General features: G+C 39.5%; 1 protein-coding gene across 1 annotated transcript in view; it reads left to right on the top strand.

The window, feature by feature from the left end:
- The first annotated feature begins 2,665 nt into the window (after positions 1 to 2,665).
- ATP11B (ATPase phospholipid transporting 11B (putative)) overlaps positions 2,666 to 23,363 on the top strand; it is a 99,190-nt gene continuing 78,492 nt past the window's right edge. The window contains exons 1-4 of the mRNA XM_045294987.1: positions 2,666 to 2,674; positions 9,966 to 10,082; positions 18,451 to 18,540; positions 20,384 to 20,464. Of these exons, the coding sequence (XP_045150922.1) occupies positions 2,666 to 2,674; positions 9,966 to 10,082; positions 18,451 to 18,540; positions 20,384 to 20,464 (297 nt within the window). The remainder of the gene's footprint in view (positions 2,675 to 9,965; positions 10,083 to 18,450; positions 18,541 to 20,383; positions 20,465 to 23,363) is intronic.

The raw sequence follows: 23,363 nt of genomic DNA, 5'->3' as shown, positions 1-23,363 counted from the left end.
GCCCCTCAGGTTTCTTCCCAAGGCTGTAACTGATGGAAGCTGCTGCCACAGCGTTCTCCCCTGGGTTCCAGCTGCCGGCCTTCTCACGTAGTAGCCAGGTGCTGAACTCCTGGGCCCTCGGACGCAGTGGCGCTAATGGGACCTCAGTAAATTTTCATTTTCCCCCAGTGCACATGTTGAGGCGTCCCTGCTTCCTGCTGAGCACAGAAGGTGCCACTCCCTGCCCTGTCGACTTCTGAATTGCTCTCGCTTGGTTTACATTTGCATGTGCACACCTCAGGATTTTGCTGTATCTTGAACCTTCTTGATCAGTATATTGAACTAATGACACCATAGAAACTTTTCCCCAACAAGATTGAAAGAAAAAGCATTTTTGGTTAACTCTCACTGATTATTTAGTAAAAAAAAAATATGTCAGTGCCCAGAATGTAATGAAAAATCAAACCCACTGCCATCAAGTCGTTTTCGACTCATAATGACCCTATGTATAGAATTTCTAAAGCAATACATCTTTATGAGTAGATAGCCTTTTCTTCTTTCTGAGAAGCAGCTGGTGGTGGGTTTGAATCAACCAATGCCTAGCCCATAGCCCCACCAGGGCATCTTCCCAAGTGTGTAGGGAAACACAATAAATCTTTACTAAGTAAATGAAAGAACAAGAAATATAATCCAATAGAGTATGTAATTTACTAATTACTAATTTAATAATTTACTAATTTACTGATAACACATAAAGAATTAGTATAGTGTTTAGCACATAGTATTTCTAAATATTGGCTGTTATTCTTTTCTAGGCTTTACTCCATATTAATAATCATGTTTTAATGAAGAATAGCATTACTCTTTAATTCTATATTAATATTCTTATTTGGGACAGTACACCCAAATAAATCATCGAGATGAATAAAATTCTCAATTTTATGGCTTAAGTATAAAACATAGGCTTGCTTTCAAGTACTAGCTTCCCTTAGAATATAAATTTTCTTTCTATTATTCCTTTTGTTGGTAATGTGTATTGTCCAGTTGACACTGACTCACGGTGCTTTGTAGAACTGGCCCGTAATATTTCCTAGGCTGTAATTTTCCCACAAAGCCCCTGGTGGGTCTAACAGCCAGCCTTTTGGTTAGCAGCCAAGTGTTTCCTCATTTCCCTGCCAGGACTCCTTAGAATTCCTGATAGATGACCTTTATTTGAACATAACCAGGAATAGGACGTCTCTACTTTAAATAGTAGCCCCTATGTTAGTTTAATGTGCTTTCTCTTGGCTAGCCACAGAAAAGTCTAGATAATAACTCTTTAAAGTTTGATGCATAAGCATCTTTAGAAATTAATAAAATCTTTGTGACTATGGTCCATTGGCTCAGGAAATCTCCAACAAATGTACCTCTCTTGCCTCTATATCCTCATTGCCATCGAGTCGATTCTGACTCATCGTGACCTTACAGGACAGAGTAGAGCTGCCTCTATGTGTTTCCAAGACAGTCCATCTTTATGGCCATAGAAAGCCCAACACATCACCCACTACAGTGGCAGGACTCCTGGTGATCTGATCGAGGGCGGGTGATGTGTCGGGCTGCTCATCACAAGGAGAAAGAGGATGTACAAGCTCAGAAACCCTAGAGAGCAGGTCTGCCCTGTCCTCCGGACTCCCTATGAGTCGGTGTTGACTCGATGGTGATGGTAGGGAGTTTAAGTTTTTGTTTTTGTTTCTGGTTTTCCCTCCTCTACCTTTGGAGCCCCGTCTCTTCTCTGACAAATTTTGACGATGCTGTTATCTATATGGATTCAGTTTTCAACTTTGGTTTTAATTTTAGTTGTATCTTGTGCCACGTTCTTTTAAATCACTTTAGATTCTATATCATAGAGCTTGATTAAGAGTCACTCCGAACCCACCCCTGCACTAAACAAACAAACAAACACACACACAAACACACACGCACACAAAACTCACTGCTATTGGGTCAGTGCTGACTCCTAGTGACCCCTATGGGCTTTTGAGACTAACTGTTTACAGGAGTACAAAGTCCTATGTTTGGTGGGTTCAGACTGCTGGATATGCAGATAGCAGCCCAATGCTTAACCACTACACCACCAGGGGTCCTCCCAAAACTGAGTTCTTAAAAGCCCAAACTGGTCTGATGATGGCAAACTACCTTAAACCCTAAAATGAAAGTGACAAAGTATGGAATAAAAATGTAAGCCTACAGTGTGTGATTGTTGACATTAGTCAGACCATTTTGACGTGCCCATGCATATCAGCCCCTGTGGCATAGTGGTTACACATTGGGATGCTAAACTCAAGGTGAGCAGTTTGAAATCACCAGCCACTCTGTGGGAGAAAGATGGGGCTTTCTGCTCCCATAAAGAGCTAGGGTCTCGGAAACTCACAGGGGGAGTGCTGAAGGGTTCTTGTGAGTCGGTATCAACTTAATGGCAGCGAGTGAGTGAGCCTGTATCATTGCCTATTGCCAAAACCCATGTTCTGCCATGTAAGTATGTGACCTACATGCATAAAACTTCTGTTTAATAACTTAGAGTAATAGTCAACTAGACAGCAATAGCAATGCTATTGCAGTTTTGACTCGGAAGCTTTGTTGGATTTTTTTGAAGGGGGGATTTTGTTGTTTCTTTGGAAATCTTTCTATTGTGAGTGAAGGTGGTAAAATGGTGAAGGTACAGTTTTACTTAGATCACTGTGAGCTCTGAAGATGACGTTTCCCTTGTTCCATTAAAGAAGTGTGACGCCCCTTCCTTATGGCTAGGCTGCTGTAACCCTTACCTGAAACCAGTGAAGGGCTGTGTACCTGTACTATCTTCACAGTGGGATCCGCTAGACAGATACTGGGCCAGTATTAATGAGGTAGTCAAGATCTGTTCCACAGGCTAATGCCCCAACTTCTCCTTAACATTTTACAGAGGGCATAAGAAAAAGGTGGTATGTTGTGTGAACATCAGCATTAAGTTCTGCACTCCTGTTAAAGCCACTTTGGGCCATAAGAAGGGCCTAAAAATGATTACCTTTGACATGGCACTCAGTTTTAATAATAGTTCTACTTTGGTGGGCATTTTGAAATCAGCTACACCTTGACAGGTTTAAAATAATTAAAATGCAGTAGCCAACTTATCTAATAAAATTGGTTCCCAGCCACCATTTTGTTAACTAAAAAAAAGTGTAACAATATTTATATTGTTGTTATTGCTATTAGATGCTGTTGAGTTGGTTCCGACCCATAATGACCCTGTGTGCAACAAAATGAAACAAAGCACGGTCCTGCACCAACCTCACAGTTGTTCTTGTGTTTGAGCCCATGGTTGCAGCCTTCCTCTTTTCCACTGTGCCACGGCTTTACCAAATGTGATGTCCTGACAATTTGTCCAAAGTATGTGAGACAAAGTTTCGGCATCCCTGCCTCTCAGGAGCGACCATGAGGTCCCACCCACCTTTAAATATTCACCCACTTAATTTTTGGAGTGCCTGTGGTTTCTCCTATGACATTTGAATTATGGTGCTGGTGAAGAATGTTGAAAGGACTGCCAAAAGAACAAGTAGGTCTATCTTGAAAGAAGTACAGCCAGAAGCAAGAGTGGCGAGACTGTCTCACATACACAGCACATGTTATCACGAGAGACCTATCCCTGGCAAGAGGAGCCCTCTGATGAGATGGACTGCCACAGTGGCTCCAACAAGAGGCTCAGTCATGAGGATTGTGAGACTGACTCAGGACTAGGTGGTCTTTCCTTCTGTTGTTCATGGGTTGCCGTGAATCAGAAATGGCTGGGCAGCCTAACAACAGGATAGCTGATCTTATTTGATTCAGGGTACCAGGGTTTGGTTCCTGGCGAGTGCACCTCCATTGAAACCACCACCTGTCTGACAATGGAGGCTTTTGTGCTGCTATGATGATAAACAGATGTCAGTGGAGCTCTTAGACTTAAGTGAGCCTGAGAAGGAAACCCTCGCTATCCACTTCTGAAACTCAGCAGTGAGAACTCTGTAGGTCACAGTTGTCTTATCTCCAGTCAGTCGTATGAGTGGAGCAGGACTGGACGTTGTTTTCTATTGGTAGGGCAGCTAACAGCAACAATGTGGCTGTTACATATGTTTAGAGGGGTTTTGAATTCTGTATGGCTGAGTATTAAAGTTTATAATTAGTTTAAATCTGTGTGCCTCTGATACCTACATTCTTTCACTTTTACCAGGCATGAAAGTAGAACCAGGATGGCTAAAGAAGCAGTAATTTTGTCTCGGTCCCTTTGCCAGGACTAGATGAAATCAGAAGAGAAAGGAGGAGGCAAGCATCAAGAGTTGAGTGTGAATAATGGATAGCCAGGAATGACAACAGACAGTGTAATACGTGCCAAAAGTGTGTGAACCCTAGCTTGTCACCTTGACCTAGTGATTAGGGAGTTTTATATTTCTCCCTCACTCCCATGGGAATTGGTATAGTAGTTAAGCTCTTGCCTGCTATCCAAGTCAGTGGTTCAAACTCACCTTCCCAGCTCCCACCCTCCCTCCATCACTGCGTGAGAAAAAGATATGGCAGTCTGCTTCCATAAAGGTGTAGAGCCTTGGATCCCATGTGGGGCTATGAGTCAGAAACGACTGAGCCAGGCACTGGGTTTGGCTTGACCCTAGGAACTGCTGATAAGACTTGCTAGAAATAGGTAAACTTATGTTTGGAAAATACACTGACTGTATAGTTATATAATTTCTGATGCCAGGTGTTTACTTCAGTCCTATTAAAGGATGTAGAGGTAGTTAAAATAAAAAGATTCTCTTAGGTCAGTTGTAAGTATAGAATAGGGCTAGGGAATTTAACGTATGTGATTTTAAACCTTTTTGCCTCTTAGAAATCCGATGAACCCTGTGCATGTTCACATCAGAAAAACGCACCTATATATGCAAATATGTACACTATTTCAGAGATCTGAAGACAATTTGTAAACCCTTCTCCTCAGCTGGTGAACAAAGAAGAGGCTGTCTACTCCTGGAAAGATTTACAGCCTTAGATAAGGCTGCAAGGAGTTGGCACAGCTCAGTGACAGTGAGTGGAATTGAATTGACTCGTAAGTTTTCGTTGTGGCCAGGTTCATGGTGTTAATTTCATTGGAGCATGGCTTCTTCATTTTGTCGTAGAGAAGATAATGCTAATGAACTCACTTCCTCAAACCACTGCCAGTAGCAACCCTCTAAGATGCAGAACTGTACCTGTGGTTTTCAAGACTGTCACTCTACCGGAGTAGAGAGCCTTGTCTTTCTCCCTCTGAACAGCTGGTGGTTTTGAACTGCTAAACCTGAGCTTTGCAGCCTGGTGTGTAACCACTACACCACCAGGGCTCTTGTGACAGACACTAGAGGTTTAATTTACAGAAGGGACATTTAGCTATACTAACATTCAATGTCTCAGATATAAAATTTATTGTGTGTGTCTAAAAGATAATATGAATTAATTGTAACATAAAAAAACAAAATATATAAGTGGATGTTATGTCATCTTCAGGGATAAGGAAATATCTATTATTGTTCTTTTGTAGTTACCATCTTATTTTGAATTGTGATATTTTGCAGTATTACTGGATAGAATTTTAAAAGTTCTGTCTAATTTGAAATTAGTTTAAAACGAATTGCATTTTTGGAACACTTTACGATATCTCCATGAACTATTACAGAAATTTTACCTAGTAGAGCTCTGGGGAGAACGATGAACATTTGCTTCCAGAAAACAGATTATGCACATGTGCATAATGATTTTAGGCCTCAGACATATTGGTATCATTGTTGCTCTAGTTGGAGTTCTTCAGTTTGTTTTTATTTCTGAAGATATATATAGTAGTAATAAAAGTCAGTCTTGGTGAGAATTTCACAGACATGCAAATAAAATGAAGTTGTAATGTAGTGGTCTTCAGTCTGTCCTTGAAGACTTTTCCTTTAGACATCTCAGGTGTTCTTTGGTTTTTGTTTAATTTATCAAAAGAGCTTACATGTATAATATGCAACATAATGTTGAAGTAACAACATATTATTAGATTAATCAATTCCAGAGAGGCTTCCATCTGCATTCATTTCTTGAGTTGAGCTCATGATACAGTGATGGTAAAGAGAGTATTGGCAGCAAGCCCACTAAGAGGCAGGAACTGCAGTGTGGGGAGTATGCCAACATATTACAGAGGGCATGTGGAATAACCGTGCCACGGGCAGTCTGAAGCTCTGGATACCTGTCACTCATTCTTGTCGTTGCTAATTAGGTGAACTTTCTAAGAACTTGCTTTGAGAAATATGCCCATAGGTAAATGTAGTAACATGAGACTGTTTGGGGGTTTATTTGTTCACTGAGTTGAAGCATGCTTTCACTTTCTGGATTATATAACAAACCAAGTGATCCTTTGTAGTGCTTTAGCACAATAATTATTTGTTGAATACTAAATAGTGTATGTCTTTTAAATGATGGTGACCGCCTAGATAAAGCAATGCTCTCCAACTCTGTTGTGGAGACCTACCTCTTTCCTCCCATGAGTTATCACAGAGCAAATTGTGATGTGTGTGTGTGTGTGTGTCAAAGGAGGAAAAGAAATATGCACGCCACCCTGTTTTTTCAAAGAGGATTTTGAAAGCAGGCATAATGACAAATTCACATCTACAAGATGGAGTCACCACTCACTATTGCAGATGTTAACAAAAGAGGGTTGAAAATCATAGACCTTTAAATTACATGAACAGATAAAAATGAATAAAAATCGTGTTTCTGGTAAAAAGTAAAAGCACATCTGATTTGATCAATTTCATACTAGCTGTTTCCACAACCACATAATGAAAATCTTAAACCAAGAATATTTCAGTGGAAAACCATACATTGCTTAAGACACCATTTTCAATCTTCTGATGTACTAAACAAGCTTTTCAGGTAATAAGGGGCATTTTTTTTTTACTATCTTTAAGAACTCTGATGGCATAGTGGTTATGAGTTGGGCTGCAAGCCAAAAGGTCAGCGTTTCAAACCTACCAGGAAAACACAGGGCTTTATACTCCCGTAAGCAGTTACAGCCTCAGAAACTCACAGGAGCAGTTCTAACTGCCTATAGGGTTGCGATGAGTCGACATCAACTCGATGTCAGTGAGTGTGTTTACTACCTGCGCATGTCTATACTTATGGAAACTTTGCAGGGATGCAAAGCAGCCAGACTAAATTAGAGTCCTCCTCTTAGGAATATCTCAAATTGGATCATGGTAACAGGAACAAAGAAAACCAAGACCACAGACTTGATTCCAGTTCATAGTGACCCTATGGGGCTGGGAATCTAGGGGTTTTTTAAAAATCATTTTATTGGGGGCTCATACAACTCTTCAGAATCCATCCGTACATCCATTGTGTCAGGCACATTTGTACATTTGTTGCCATATCATTTTCAAAACATTTTCTTTCTACTTGAGCCCTTGGTATCAGCTTCTCGTTTTTCCCCTCCCTCCCTCATGAACCCTTGATAATTTATAAATTGTTATTATTTTTTCATGTCTTACACTGACCGATGTCTCCCTTCACCGACTGTTCTCTTGTCCATCCCCCAGAGAGGGGGTTATATGTAGGTCATTGTGATTGGTTCTCTTTTCTACCCCCACCTTCCCCTTACCCTCTTGGTATGGCTACTCTCATTATTGGTCCTGAAAAGTTTATCTGTCCTGGATTCCCTTTGTTTCCAGCTCTTAGCTGTACCAGTGTACATCCTCTGGTCTAGCCAGATTTGTAAGGTAGAATTGGGGTCATGATAGTGGTAGGGAGGAAGCATTTAAGAATTACAGGAAAGTTGTATGTTTCATCGTTGCTACCCTGCACCCTGACTGGCTTGTCTCCTCCCCGCCACCCTTCTGTGAGGGAATGTCTAGTTGCCTACAGATGGGCTTTGGGTCTCCACTCTGTACTCCCCTTCATTCACAATGATATGATTTTTTTGTTCTGGGAGCGGACAACCCCACCTTTCTCCACAGAATAAACCTTTCATTTAGCTGCTGAGCACTTTAACCACCATCCCAAAGGGGCTCCTGTCAGTTTATGAATACTAAGTAAGTTCTTAAAAGGTCAGTTATGCTTAGTGATTGAAGAATATCAAGTTTAGTTGACCTTTTAGTAACTTAAGTTAAAAAAAATAACGCAACAAATATTTTGAGTCATTTGTCTGTTAGAACCAAAGAAAGGTCTTACATTTGGGAATTCACTTTCAGCTTGTCAGGTAGTTCCTGAGATTGACAAAAGGGTCATTTGCCACCATGGAAGGGAGTACAGTAGAGTCGGAATGAAATTTCACTGTTCTTGTCATCAGTGAAAGCTTTTCTACCAGGAATGAGGACTATAATGTACTTTGAGAGCCGCTCTAGTAAATCTGGGACCTGAGTGGGACCTGACACAATGGATGTATGGATGGATTCTGAAGAGTTGTACGAGCCCCCAATAAAATGATTTTTAAAAAACCCCTAGATTCCCAGCCCCATAGGGTCACTATGAACTGGAATCGAGTCTGTGGTCTTGGTTTTCTTTGTTCCTTTTACCATGATCCAATTTGAGATATTCCTAAGAGGAGGACTCTTAATTTAGTCTGGCTGCTTTGCATCTTATATCCCAGGGGTCAACTGAACCATTACTGGTACAAACACATGACTGCGTGGAATGAAGCCCAGCAAGACCTTAGCCATGGCATTTTAAGTCCTTTGGGCAAAAAGCTCTTGGAAACTAAGCTGATCTGGATGTGGCCAATGGGGGTAGATACTGACTTAAGCCATAGTCGCCCGCACAAGAAGACCTCCACATGGCTGAGGAGAAATGTATCTGAGGAGAAAGACAAGGAAGCCACAGGAAGAAGGGAGGGATGTAGCAGGGAGAGAAGCCTTGTCCTCAGATGTAACTCTGGGTCTCTTGTATGATTCTTATTTCTTCCAGTGGCTTATCTGACAGAGTATGGTCCGGTCTTCATTTTTATGGCTAGAGGTAGCCTAAGTAGATATGTAAAGGTAGGGGAGAAAGACAAAGCTTGACTCTTAGGTGCATTGAGTATATAATCAAGGGGGACTCCACTCCCCCTCAACAAAAATTGGAATTTTCCCCCCAAAGCTATGTATTTAAGGTTTTATACACAACAACCTTATCACCTTCAAAGTACTCTCTCACCATTACACTTAATACATTTGTCAAATCTGTGAGTCCATTCTTGGAAACATTTTTCAAACTCCTCTGTTTGGGTGGCTGACAGCACCTCCCTCATTTTTTTCTTGACCTCTTCTGGGTCCCCCAATTGCTGTCCTTTAATATCCCTCTTCATTTTCAGAAACAAAAAGATGTCACACGGAGCAAGGTCAGGTGCGTGGGGCAAGAAAGGCATGCTGTTTTTTGCCCCAAACTGTCGCACTGAAATGGCTGGATGAGCAGGTGCATTGCAATGGTGGCAAAACCAGTCTGCCACAAATCAGGCCTTTTTTTGTCACACACTGTTACACAATCTTTTCAGAACCTTTAAATAGAAAGCTTGATTAACAGTCTGACTTGGTGGAATGAACTCCAAGTCGACATTTTTGCCCATTCAGGAAGTTGATAGACATCCAGAATAAGGTTTTTCACAAATCACCATTTCACCATTTTTGAAATGAGCAAACCACTGGTATACTTGAGCTTTTCCCATAGTGCTGACAGCTGCATGCTGTTCTGTTAAATCGGCCATCACAAAAAATGAGGTTCAAGCGAACTGCTCACTGTGACCAGAGAGAACCTTCTCAGGTGATACCAATGGGGGTACCAACTCAGAGCGAGTTGCTGGATGCTTGCCCAGCAGGAAAAGGCATACTATGAAAGCACTGCCCAGAGCAAATCTGTGTGTGTGTGTGTGTACACAATCTTGACCGATTAAATAAAACCAAATAATAAAAAATCATAATTACTAACCTTGCTGATCGGTGTTTTGTTTTTCTTTTGCTGTGTCTTAGGGGTTTGACCCACCACATCAGAGTGACACCAGGACTATTTACATAGCCAACAGGTTTCCTCAAAATGGCCTTTACACACCTCAGAAATTTATAGATAACAGGATCATTTCCTCTAAGGTAAGGATGAACATTTTTGCCATGAAATCTAAAAATTATGCCATTTTATTTTGAATGTAATTTACTATTTGTATTCTAATATGCTCGTGTATCCTTAAAATTATAAGAAGCAGAGGTTGATGGATTTGTCTTAAAGGTGTGAATTGTTTAAACTAATTGCCAGATGTTGAGATCAGCTACCCAAATGCCAACAATTGTTCTCATTTTCACTTAAAATGAGGAATAATACACTAGGTGCCGGTCACTGTCTTAAGCACTTAATGCATTTAATAGCCCTGTAAAACATTATTAAATCAATCTTACACAGTATTGATATACTCATAATATCTGTTTCTCTGATTAAAATGCTGGGAAGTTAAAGAACTAGCCACGAGTAAGTGGCTTAGATTAAAGTTTGAACTCCATTCTTTATGATTGCAAAGCCCATATGAAATCTTATCATTCTTCTGTGTGTATTTTATGGTATTGCCTGCCTCTTACTTATTCTTCCTTGTTTCGTTTCTGCCATGGCTTTCCCCCCCCCTTTCAGATATCCTAGTATGTTTTAAAACTAAAGATTATAGAGTAGCCCTGCCCCAACAAACTTCTCTTATGATGGAAATGTTTTCACATAGTGTTCCAGAGCCCTTCAAATGTTGCTAGTGTGGCTGGGGGCCTGAGTTTTTAAATTTTTATTTTATCTGATTTAATTATTTAAACTTAAATGTCAATAGCCACAGATGGCCAGCAGCTACTTTACTGGACAGTGTAGTTACAGAGAATCCCGGAGTAAAAGACTGTGGATAGAGTGCTTAGATCATAGCTCGTTGTTTTTATGCCTCTCAAGCATCTTTTTTGCTCATTCTCTCTCTCCCAGAACAACTGAAATGTTTCTCTAACCCTGACCTTGTCTTTCTCTAAGACAGCGGTTCTCAACCTGTGGCCCACGACCCCTTTGAGGGTCGAATGACCCTTTCACAGGGGTTGCCTGATTCATAACAGTAGCAAAATCATAGCTATGAAGTAGCAACGAAAATAATTTTATGGTTGGGGGGGTGTCATCACAACATGAGGAACTGTATTAAAGGGTTACGGCATTAGGAAGGTTGAGAACCACTGCTCTAAGACGTTGTTTTAGGTGAGAAACTTCTTTGCTCTCTATCTTTTTTACCCTGTCTCACATTGTTTACACCTGCCCCATCCCCGTTAGTAGCGTCTCTCGTGGTCCCTGGTTCTAACGTAAAGGGTGAGAAGAGGAAATATTCAGAAGCTAGGTGATGGGAGAGTTCTAGATTGGTGACCCAGTTCTTGGCAAATTATGCAGGATGCAAAAATCACTCTAGGAATTATACAGGTTTGGGTTTTTTTTTTAACATTGGAGATAATTTACACATAATGAAATTCACCAACATTAAGGGTACGATTTTAATGTGTTTTGACAAGTGTCTAACATCATGTGCCCACCCCACAGTCAAGATACAGAACAGATCTGCTACTCCAGAGCGCTCTCGCAGAGCTTTGGGAACCTTCCCTCCAGCACTAGTAACTGCCAACCTGCTTTCTGAAGCCTGTAGTGTTCTTTCTAAAATTTCGTAGATGTGTCCCGTGTCAATCTATTGTGCCACCCTTCTTTGACTTGACATGATGCTTTCAAGATCCTCTCTGTTGTTGCAAGCAACAAATCAGTAGTGCAGTCCTTTTCATGGATGGCTATTGTATAGTTTTACCTCAATTTCTTTACCCATTTACCAAGGTAGGCAATTAGTGTTGCTTCTAGTATTGGGGTGTTATGAATAAGGCTTCTGTAAACATTCACAGTTGTTTGTGTGGGCATACATCTTATATCCTCTTATGTAAAAACCAAGGAGTGGGACTACTGAGTTAATATAGTGAGTGTTTTATTAAGAAAACGTCAGACTGCTTTCCCAAGCAGCTGTGCCATTTTGCATTCCCATCTTCAATGCATGAGTTCTGATTCCTCGCCATCCTTGATAACACTCGGTTCAGTACATCGTTTTTCAGCTACTACACAGCCTGTAGTAGTTGTGTTTACTGTGGTTCTACTTGTCATTGTCCTGATGATGAAGGGACTCTGTCTCTCGGCAGCAGTCATCCCCTGGATCTAGGGCCTTCCCAGTTCAGGGACCCCAGGTTCAAAGGACACCCGGTCCAGGCTCTTCTTTCTGGGTGGTAGGCAGTCCCCTCACATTGAGGTATTTTTTTATTTGTGATGTGTGATTAGAGTCTCTGTTCATGTTTTTGTATTTGGTTGTCCAAATTAGCTATCCTTTTCCCACCTCTGGATATTGGCATATATGTTGGACATAAATTGAATGAATTTGTGGACCTGGTTTTGGACTTTGTATTCTTCAATTCCATTGATTTATGTGTATCCTTGTGCCAACGTTCTTGATCATTATAGCTTTAATAGTAAGTCATGAAATCAGTCTAAAGCCTCCAACTTCTTCAAAATTGTATTGGTGTATCTAGGCTCATTGCATATATTGTATATATTAGAATCTGCTTAACTTTTTACATAAAAAGCCTGAAGGTAGTTCATATATTATCCATTTCAATTTGGAAAGAATTGCCATTTTAACAATAATGAGTCTTTGTGTAATCATAACATGATGTATCTTTCCATTTATTTAAGTTCACTTATAATATAATTGCTTTTCTTATGCTGGCCTTGGACCCTGGGTTCTAGCTAAACTCCCTTTTTACTTCCTTCGAGCTCTTTTGGATTCTTTAGGACGTTTGTATACACAGTCGTGCTATCTACCCACAGAAACCATTTTACTTCTTTTTCAACCTCTAAACTTACTACTTTTTCTCGACTTGCTGCATTGGCTCTAATCTTAAATAAAATGTTGACCATGAGTGTTATAAAGGGACATCCTTGCCTGTATCCAGTCTTAGGAAGACAGCATTTTCCACAGTGTATGGTAACCCTAGGTTTTCTGTACATGTTTTGTTGTTTTTTTTTTAATCAGGTTAAGAGAGTTCCCTTTTTCTAATTTGTTGACATTTTTTTTCAAGAATGATTTTGCAATATTGTAAAATGCTTTTTTCTGTGTATTTGTTGAAATGATGTTCTTACTTTTTAAACTGTTGATGATGGTTAATTATATCCATTGATTTTGTTGTTGGTGCTTACAATGTTAAATTAACTTTTTATCTTTGAAATAAGTCTCCCTTGGTCATGATGTATTATCACATTTACAGTGTTGGATTTGTTTTGCTAATGACTTTGTAAGGGATTTTTGTGCCTGTGTTCATGAGCAAGAATGTTCTCTGGTTTTATTTTCTTATAGTACCCTTGTTTTTATATCAAAGCAAAGCTAAGCCTCATAAAATGATTTTGGAAGTGTTCCTACTTTTATTTTCGGGAGGAGTTTGGCACTATTTCTTCTTAGATGTTTGGTGGAATTTTCTAGTAAAGCTAGCTAAGGCCACAGGTTCTGTTAGATTTTTCGGGTGGGAAATACCTCAGTTCTTGGCTTCACACAAGTAAGAATTCACACCGAAGCCTGGTTTGTGATCCAAGTGGGTTTTTATAAAGGACAGGAAAAGTTTGAGGCTATACAGTCACTGAACACAGGCACCCTCGGGGCAGTGCACACCCACAGGTGGCAGTCTCAGGCCAGAGCGAGACCGCAGCACAGGGAGCACGGACGAGAAGGGTCAGTCGTCTCCGGATTCGGGCTTTGAGGGCTTCATCTGGGAGGCAAGGGCGAAGATACTGGTTGACCCTATTGGCTGAATTAAGCTCACCTGGCCTAGTTTGGGCCAACCCAGGTGTCCCGCCCACCTGGCTCGTCCTTGAATTGGCACATGCCCCTTAGCCTTCATTGGCTTCCAACCTCCTATAGGCGGCCTTTAGGCACAGAGAGGAACAACCCCCTATCCTGCTATCTATCAGTTCCTTATGGAAAAGTTTTTAAGCACAAATTCTTTTTTTTCTCTTATAGAACATTATTTAAAGTTATCTTCTTTCTTGCATGATCTTTGGCATTGTGTGCCTGTCAGGGAATTTTTCCTTTTCATCTAAGTTGTTGAATTTATTTGAGTTTGAATTTAAGTTTCTTATGCTTATCCACTCTAGGAGATTTGGTGATCCTCCTCTTTCATTCCTTAAATTGATTGTTTCTGTGTTCTCTGCCTCCCTCCTGTTCCGTCAGGCTAGCAGTGGTATCAGTGGTATCCATCCCTGCAACAGAGGAGCTCCTGGTTTCTTTGGTTCTCTATTGTTGTATTCCTTTTTACTTATACTTGCCTTGAGTTTAGCTTGCTCTTCTTTCTCTAGGTTTTTAAAGTGGAAGCTTAAGTCATTGACTGGACACATTTCTTTCTTTCTACCATGACTATTTAATACTGTAAATTTTCTAGTGCTCAGTAAGTAAACAGCATTCCAAAATGTTGCTGTGAAATGTGTGTTAGACAGGGTTCTCTAGAGAAACAAAAACCAAGACACTTGTGATTTTATATAGATAGGTAGAACACAATGAAATAAACAGTTAATTAGTCCACAGAGCAGGACAGAGGGCTCATTTCAACTCATGAGGGCTGTTGGGTGCAAGTCAAGGAATCAGACAACTGAGTCTTCCACAGGGCGATTCAGGAAATCCGGCCACAAGCAGCAAATAGCAGGGCAGGTCACCAACAGTCAACCAGATGACAGGGTCTGACAAGTGATGTATATACCAGCAGTGCGGCAAAGCAGGTCTCGAAGGAACCTCAAACTATAGTGACACGGGTTGGGTGTCCCACAGGTAGTGTAGCTCACAACTTGAGGCAGAGAACTAGCTGAGATAGCCATACACTGGTCTGATCATCAGAGGGCAAGAGACTGTTGGAATGGTTACTAAGGGTGTGGGATACTAGTGCAAGGAATGTAATATTAGACCAGTCTGAGTTCTGGATATGGGGCCCCTAAGCACAGATTCTTCTTTCACTGTCTCCACAAGAGAGGTTAGGAGAGGATCTAATTGCTTATTTGGTTGGTTCACTGAAGCATGGGCTGCCAGATGGCCTAGATTAGACCAACTTGAGGTACCTGATCTACCTTGGTACACCGTAGAAGAAGGCATCCAAAAGCTTAGGGAAATTGGTATGTTGGCATGGATCTATCATGATGCTCCCATAGACCCAAAAAGGGAGTGTCCTGAGGACATACCTTTCACTACAACCATAAGGAACGAGTTTGTGAAGTGGGCCCCAGCATCTCGAAAGACTCCTATGATTGCTATTTTATGTACACCAGAATTAACAGTGGGAGATGCCCTACGTGAACTCCCGACATTTGCCTAAAATGGGGCTGATTGGGCCTCATGGTGGTAGAGGGCAGGTGTCAGCACTGAATCAACAGAGACAGAGTGGACGTGGTTATCATAATAGACAGCAAAGATTCTGTAGTAATCAAAGCAACCTGTCATGTGGACTTAAGGCATTGACTACTTAGCCAGTGTCCCTAGGAGTGAAATGCATGGGAAACCTGCTAAATATTTACATGATCTATACAGGCGGAAGAATACTAGATCAGGTGAACAGCAGAATAGACAGTCACGACCACTCAGTCAATTCCCAGACCTGAGCCAATTTACAGACCCACAACCTCTTGAATGAGGGGAAGGCCGGGTCCCTTTGAGGGAGGACCCTGCTACATCACCGAAGGTCTATATAAAGGGACCTGCGGCCTTTCACAAGAGTGAGTGTTCATTGGGGGAAAAGGAAATAACCAAACTTTTCGGGGATTACTGGATACTGGCTCTGAACTGACACTAATTCCAGGAGACCCAAAGTGTTTCGAAGGCCTGCCAGTATGTGGTTTGTTATCACTCACTTAAAAATATTTTATCTTAGTGTTATTAAGAATATATACAGCAAAATTTATATCAGTTCAACTATTTCCGTATGTGACTTTGACAATATTTTTTCAGTTGTGCAACCATTCTCACCTTCCTTTTCCGAGTTGTTCGTGTCTCATTAGCATAAACGCACTGCCTCTAAGGTTTCTTTTTTTTTTTTTTAATGATTTTATTAGGCGCTCATGCAACTCTTATCACATTCCATACATACATCTATTGTGTAAAGCGCATTTGTGCATTCATTGCCCTCATCATTCTCAAAACATTTCCTCACCACTTAAGCCCCCTGCATTAGGTCCTCATTTTTCCCCTCCTTCCCCACTCCCCCCTCCCTCATGAGCCCTTGATAATTTATAAATTATTATTTTGTCATATCTTTCCCTGTCTGACGTCTCCCTTCACCCACTTTTCGGTTGTCCATCCCCCAGGGAGGAGGTCACATGTAGATCCTTGTAATCAGTCCCCCTTTCTACCTCACCTTCCCTCCACCCTCCCGGTATAGCCTCACCACTGGTCCTGAAGAGGTGTCATCTGTCCTGGATTCTGTATTTTCAGTTCCTATCTGTACCAGCGTACATCCTCAGGTCTAGCCAGACTTGTTATTGTCGTCACTTGGATCATATATTAATAGAAGGAAAAGCATAGTGCTCAAAGCAGACAGAAAAAAAGATTTCCCCTAAAACTGTTTTCTAATTTCCTTTGTGATTTCCTCTTTAAAAACCTATATGCTATTGTGCTATTCAAAACAAAACAAAACATACAAACAAACCAATTGTCTTTGGGTCAACCCTGACTCACAATGACCCTATAGGACGGTAGGACTGCCCCTGTGAGTTTCTGAGACTGCATCTTTACAAAAGTAGGAAGCTTCACCTTTCTTCTGAAGACTGCCCAGTGGTTTCAAACTGTTGACCTTTTGATTTCTAACAATTCTATTTGGTCAGAGCATGGACTCTCTGTTTTAAAGCATATTGCCTTATTTCATGAGAATTCCACATACGTTAAACATTATGTATAATTTGCATTTTGTAGTGTAGTTTTCTATAAATGCCAGTGATGTGAAAGTGGTTTATGGTATCATTCAGAGCTTCCAAATTCTTCCTGATCTTTTTCTTTTGTTCCATAGGTTGCTGAGTGGGGATTGTTAAAATCTCCAATCCTAATTGAGATTTGTTTCTCCTTTTAGTTCTGTCAATGATTTCCTTCATGAAATTTGAGCACAGTTATTAGACATGTATTCATATATGTATATTAAAATTCCTGATGTTTTTTACTTTATATTATTTTAGATTATTTCTCTCTTAACTCTCCTTAGTTTATAACTTTTTAATTTTAAATTAAAATAGCTGTGCCTTCTTTCCTGTGGTTACTGCTTGCATGATACAGTCTTTTCCAATCTTTTCTTTTCAGCCTAATTGTGTTTTGTGTTTTGTAGACCATGCATCATTGGTTCTTGATCTTATATTTATCGACTAACATTTCTGCCATCGTTTGAATTTTAAGGGCGGTTGTAGTTGTAATTATTGATAAAATCAAGACTTCTGTTCTGGTCTTTGTCTCTTTTGTTAGTGTTTCATTTTACCTCCCTTCTTGTTTTTGTCTCTCAAATCTTTTTAGCATCTCTTTTTAATTTTTGTATTAGCTTTTAACTCTATGTTGTTGTATTATATTTTAATGGTTGCTCTAGGGATTACAATTTGCATTCTGAACTTCGATCAATCTCCTTAGAGTTAATATTAAATATGTCTAATAAAATACAGAAAATTCCAAGATATATTTCTATTTAGTTTGCCACATGCAGTTCCATTACTATCACCTATCTTCATTATATTTCCATCAACATGGTCCTACAATATTTGCTTAGTCATATTTCTTTTAAAGCTATTAAGAGAAAATAAAAGTACATATAATATTCTGTATTTATTCACATGCAAGAAGACTTTGAAAGTTTGTGGGAGATTTCCATTATCTTGGTATTACATTTTTTTCATGAACTTTTGTTTGAAACCTCCTTGTATTTACCTTTTCTGGTAACTTATTCCTTGTAATCCATATTATCACACTTTTAATTTGAGTGATGTACATTTTTCCAGTAAAATGTGAGATTTTTTTGACCAGGAATGCGGTTTTATTTATAAAAGACTATCTCTAGCAGAAGCTATTACAGGCATTTTAATAATAGAAATTTTAAAAATTAACAACTTGCTTGCTAAACAATCTCAACAGAGAAATATAAAGCTATTTTTAAAATGGCAATTCTAGACTCAAAGAATATAAATATTGAAGTGAAAAAACATAATTGCCAATAAATAGTAAAAGAAATGAAAAAGGGGGAGTAGAACAGAAGTCCTGAGACTCTAAAAACCAGATAAACACCTTTTCCTAATATCAAGAATCACATACATGAAATCTGTCCAATGATTTAGTAAGTCTGGCTTTACTTTTGCTATTATATCTGTTTATTATGTGTTTTATTTAAATATTAATTTGTTGATCTCCTCCCCCTCCCTTTTTTTTTCTAGTATACTGTGTGGAATTTTGTTCCAAAAAATTTATTTGAACAATTCAGAAGAGTGGCAAACTTTTATTTTCTTATTATATTTTTGGTTCAGGTAAGTTTTTCATTCAGTAGATTGCTAACAGTGTATAAACTGGGTCTCAAAAGTGCCTTAGATGAAGGGGAAGTATTTCTTAAACAGAGGGCGCCGTTGCATCCTGCGGCAGGCGTGCCCGGGTCTCCGCATTCAGAATTCCTTCGAGCGTTTCATTTGGGAATGTGCAGCATGCCTCTCCTAGGGGAGATACAGGCTGCATTGTGTCCTAAGACATTTGATTTAGGACTCTTTTCTTTTCTTTTTCTGTAGTGCTTCACTTATTATGTAGATTTCTAAGAAAATAGCCTATACATTTTAAGGTTATCTGGATTTCGTTTCATCACTGATATGCCATAGAACAAAAAACGCTAGTCTAAGCCAAGAACACGATGTACTGTCTTTCAGATATTCTGCCGCTGAATAGAAATATGTTGGCGTTTAGTGTAAAACATATACTGGTTTGGGCACATTTCTACTTTATGGACTCACCTTTTTACAAAGTAGATTTATCTTTATCTTTGAATTACGTTCATGAAGACCCATTAGTATAGATTCTTTATTAAGGGAATTATTTTCTTATTAGAAGTTGTTTTAACAACATGGTAAATTTCCAATTGTGGGAATTTTTGTTTGTTTCTGGGGGTGGGGATGTGCGTGGAAGTGTGGCTGGATGGAACCAGGAATATTTGTAGCATTGACTGCAGAATAAACTAAGTGACTTATGTAGAATTTTTGGAATTGATCTTATAGCTAGCTTTTATATCAAAATACCAAGAAAACAGCCTATGAAAGGTAATCATGAACCGAGATGTAAAAATAGGAATTTATCGTTTTCTTTTAAAGATATTGCCCTCTGATTATACCACAGTAATGCTTGGACAGCTTCTTCACCCTATGACTGAGTTATTGTACACTCCCTGAACTTTTCTCTCAAAGGACTTGAGATTTTAAAAGAAATAAACCCCTGTCAAGTAATTATGCAAAATGTCTAGGAATCATTTGCTGTTTGTTTGGGGGTTTGTTTTTTAATTACCTTTCTTCATGAACGGAGAAGGCACTTCTGGTTTTCTACCACTAGAAAAGCAGGCTGGTTTTCTCAGAAAAGTGAGGAATTTATGCCAACCTTATCCACATGATGAGCATGCATTTGTGAAATCACTCGTGTGCTCAGGAATCCAGCCTGTTGGTGGAACACAGCAAATTTAATTGGGTTACACAGAATAAAGGAGCATCAGGAAATCGTGAGAAGAATATTCTGACTGGCCACACTGAATTACTGCAGATATTTCTTTGCATCATCCTAATTTGCTGAAATCTCAAGTATGTGATTTAGTTGATAATTACAAATCATTGTCTGAGCTATACCCATCTGCCTCTGCTGGGTGTAACAAAATCACTTGTAGAAAATAACACTTTTTGTAATCTCATTCCTAGATTTTCTCCTTAGTGCTAAATTAATCTTGACTTGCAGGGTAAAAATGCTTGCAGACTACTTTTTCAGCATTTATCTAGATCTTTAAAGAACCGGGATATGAAATCTGAGCTGCAGTAGCTTAACTCAGGCAACTATAGAGGACAACCTCAGGTTTCTTCCCCGACCTGTGAAGGAAGCAGTGACTGAGTCCCTCTAGCTATATACTTAGGAAGCCGGCAGTAGGTTTAAATACTCTACGAGCCCCATATAATAGCCAAGAAAGTGAACTACCTGTGGCACAATATCTCCTGGTATGTTTAACTGTGGGTATACTATGCATTTTTGTGTATTGTTCTTGACATTGCCAGTATCTCCCTAAATTTTAGCTATTAGTAGTGTGACATTTAATATAAAAAGGTGATTCACTGTGTTATTTCTTTTGTTCAGCTTATGATTGATACACCCACCAGTCCAATTACCAGTGGGCTTCCATTATTCTTTGTGATCACAGTGACCGCCATAAAGCAGGTATGAAAGCCGTCCTATTGCTGGTTTCCCCCGGTCCACTAAGAAGTTGTTAAATATTTGCTCTTTAAAGGAGCATTTATTGTGGTAAAAAATGTAATAGTTATTATAATGTACTGTGGTATAAATGTAATTTATTATAATAAGTGTAATTTCTTATAATTTTCATAAGAAAGCAGCAAACCTATTGAAATTGCATGTTTTAAAACTAAACTGAGTGAACAACTTTGTTGTTTCAGATGCCTGTAACTTCGTTTTCCCAAAGTGGGTGATGACTACCCCTGAAGGGGGGTGGGGGTGCTGGCATGAACAGACACCTACACTTTATCTTGGATTATGGGCTATAGTATGAAAGTTTTTAAGTGCCAGGGGACACTGAGTAACTTTTTTTTTTTTTCTGTGAAGGGAGCATTAGGCTAAATAAGTTTGAGAACCTCTGCTGTAACCCAGGAATAATTAGCTGTGTGATGTTATTCCCATGACACATTTAGAAAGCATTCAGAAGCAAGCATTGTATACATGCAAAGCAATTTAATATGAAATAGATTATTTGTGATAATCATCTCATCGGAACTTGTCAGTATTTAAAGGAAGTGCATATAAAATGATAGGCTGTAGGAAATAAAAAAAGAAAACTCACTGCCCTTGAGTCGATTCTGACTCATAGCGACCTTGTAGGACAGGGTAGACCTGCCCCTTGCCATTTCCAAGATTGTAGCAGTTACGGGCGGAGACAGCCTGTCTTTCTCCTGAGCAGCAGCTGATAGCAACCTTGTAGGATAGGGTAGACCTGCCCCTTGCCATTTCCAAGATTGTAGCAGTTACGGGCGGAGACAGCCTGTCTTTCTCCTGAGCAGCAGCTGATGGCTTCACTGCCAGCTCATAACCACTGTGCCGGGCTCCTGTACATCAGAATCAACTTCACCAGGGAAGAAATGTTGTACAAAGTGGGAAAACACTGTACAATTTTTACTTAAAAATGTTCGTGCTAGAATATTTTATTATAGAATTTTGCATGGTCCACTTCCTAAAGCCTATCACTTTTCTTGCTTTTCACAATTGTTTGGTGGCATTGATTTTAATAGTAAGTAGTACAAACAAATTGGAATTGGGATTAAAATTTACATCTAAACAGAATTATTAGGGATCAAGTAAGAAATAAAGACATTTCTAGAAATGTCATGTCTAGATACCTACCAGTTCTCAAAAAATCTTTTAAGTCATACAGAATGATCTCTTTTTCCTGAGAAAGAATTTATTGAGTTTTATTGTTTCAGTGTGATCAACTTCCCTATTTAAGGTTAGGGACAAGGTTTAAATTTGACATGGAAAAAATTGATACTCATTTTATAAATCTGAAATGAATATGTTCTTCATTATGTACATAAGAAAGATAAGAAGAGCCTACAGATAATGATTCTGTGTCGAACAATCTCATGCTCCAACACTAAATCTGATTTCCCATCCTTCTCTCTTCTATTGGAGGCTACAATTTGTGTGTACAGGTCAATAAACATCCAGATCTCTCCACACAATTATATACTTACATTTACGTGGTTTTCATTCCTCGCCTCTTTTCTATCTCCCATTCCCTCTTAGTTGATATCATTCAACCCCATCACTTATAACAGATGATTCTGAAATTTTTATTCTTCTAAAACCTAGCCCTTGAACTCCACACAGATGTAAACAACTACTTGTGAAACATATCCAATTGGATGTCGATATATACCTCAAACCAAACTCAAATTTTTTTGTCTAAAATTGCACCCCAATTCCCATTTTTTTAAAATGGCACTGCTGCACTTCACTTTCTACCATTCTTCCCTTTGCTTACTGTGCCCCACGGGGCACCTTGCTCTCCCTGTCCTCAAGAAAGTTAAGTCCACGCCTCTCTCAAAGCTTTATGACTTGTTGTCTGCTCTTCCTGGGAAGTTCTTCCGCCAGGTAATCGCACTGCCCAGTCCCTCGTTTTATTCAAGGCACTACAATGGGAACGTTTCCCACCCCTTCTCCTGTCCACGCCACCCTGCTTTCATGACTCTCTGCTCGTTTCTCATCATCTGTCACTGCGTGCTAGTCAATTGAATAAAAGTTTCATCTGCTTCTTTCAGGTGAGTGTTAAGCTCTGTGAGGCCAACAGCGTTGTTTTATTTACCACTTTATTTCCAGAACAGACCTAGTGCATAGGGGGACTTGCAACAAATATCTGTTTCATAGGTGAATAAATGGGTGAATGAACCCATTAAATTTTTTTAGGAACAGTATAAAATGCTGTAAAACTTCTTACCTCTAGACTTTTTTGGCCAAACATCAGGTGGATTTAAGTGCTCTTTGATTTCATTAAGCAAGTGAGAAAAAAAGTCGGTGAATTTATATTTGCTGATTAGAGTTAAATATAACAATAATTAACAACTCATTTTCCTTCAAAATGGGCTAATTACACATAAAATCTAAAGGGAGGAAGTAGAATGATTATACCTCAAACTTGTGTTAATGTGGGTATTGCAATTGAGTACTGAATTTAATTGTGAGATTCATGGCAGCAAAGCAAGCAGGGAAATATGAAAGGCATGTGCTTTTCAGCAAGGAAAATTATAAGGAGTTTCTCACTTTCTCTGAAATATAATTTCAGGGGTCTTCTCTTTTGAATCACGTATTCTTAAGTTTTACACGTTTGCTAAACATACAAAGTGCATTCAAACATACATGGCTGCTGTTTTATCCATTACTGTAAATACACAGAACAAACTGGAAATTGTACTGATAAAAATTGGCATGTCCTGCCTGCCCCTCTCCCCAGAAGAATTTATTTCAAAGGACAGCACTGAATCCGCAGCTCCAGGAGAGGGACATATCTGATCAGAGCACACAGGAGCAGATAAAGGGGGAGGAGGAGAGA

The sequence above is a fragment of the Echinops telfairi genome, unplaced genomic scaffold (assembly GCF_000313985.2).
Source record: "Echinops telfairi isolate 266 unplaced genomic scaffold, ASM31398v2 ScPeMD7_4225;HRSCAF=4972, whole genome shotgun sequence".
Taxonomy (NCBI): Eukaryota; Metazoa; Chordata; class Mammalia; order Afrosoricida; family Tenrecidae; genus Echinops; species Echinops telfairi.
The sequence above is the reverse complement of the archived record's forward strand: the minus strand, read 5'-3'. Positions and strand labels throughout refer to the sequence as shown.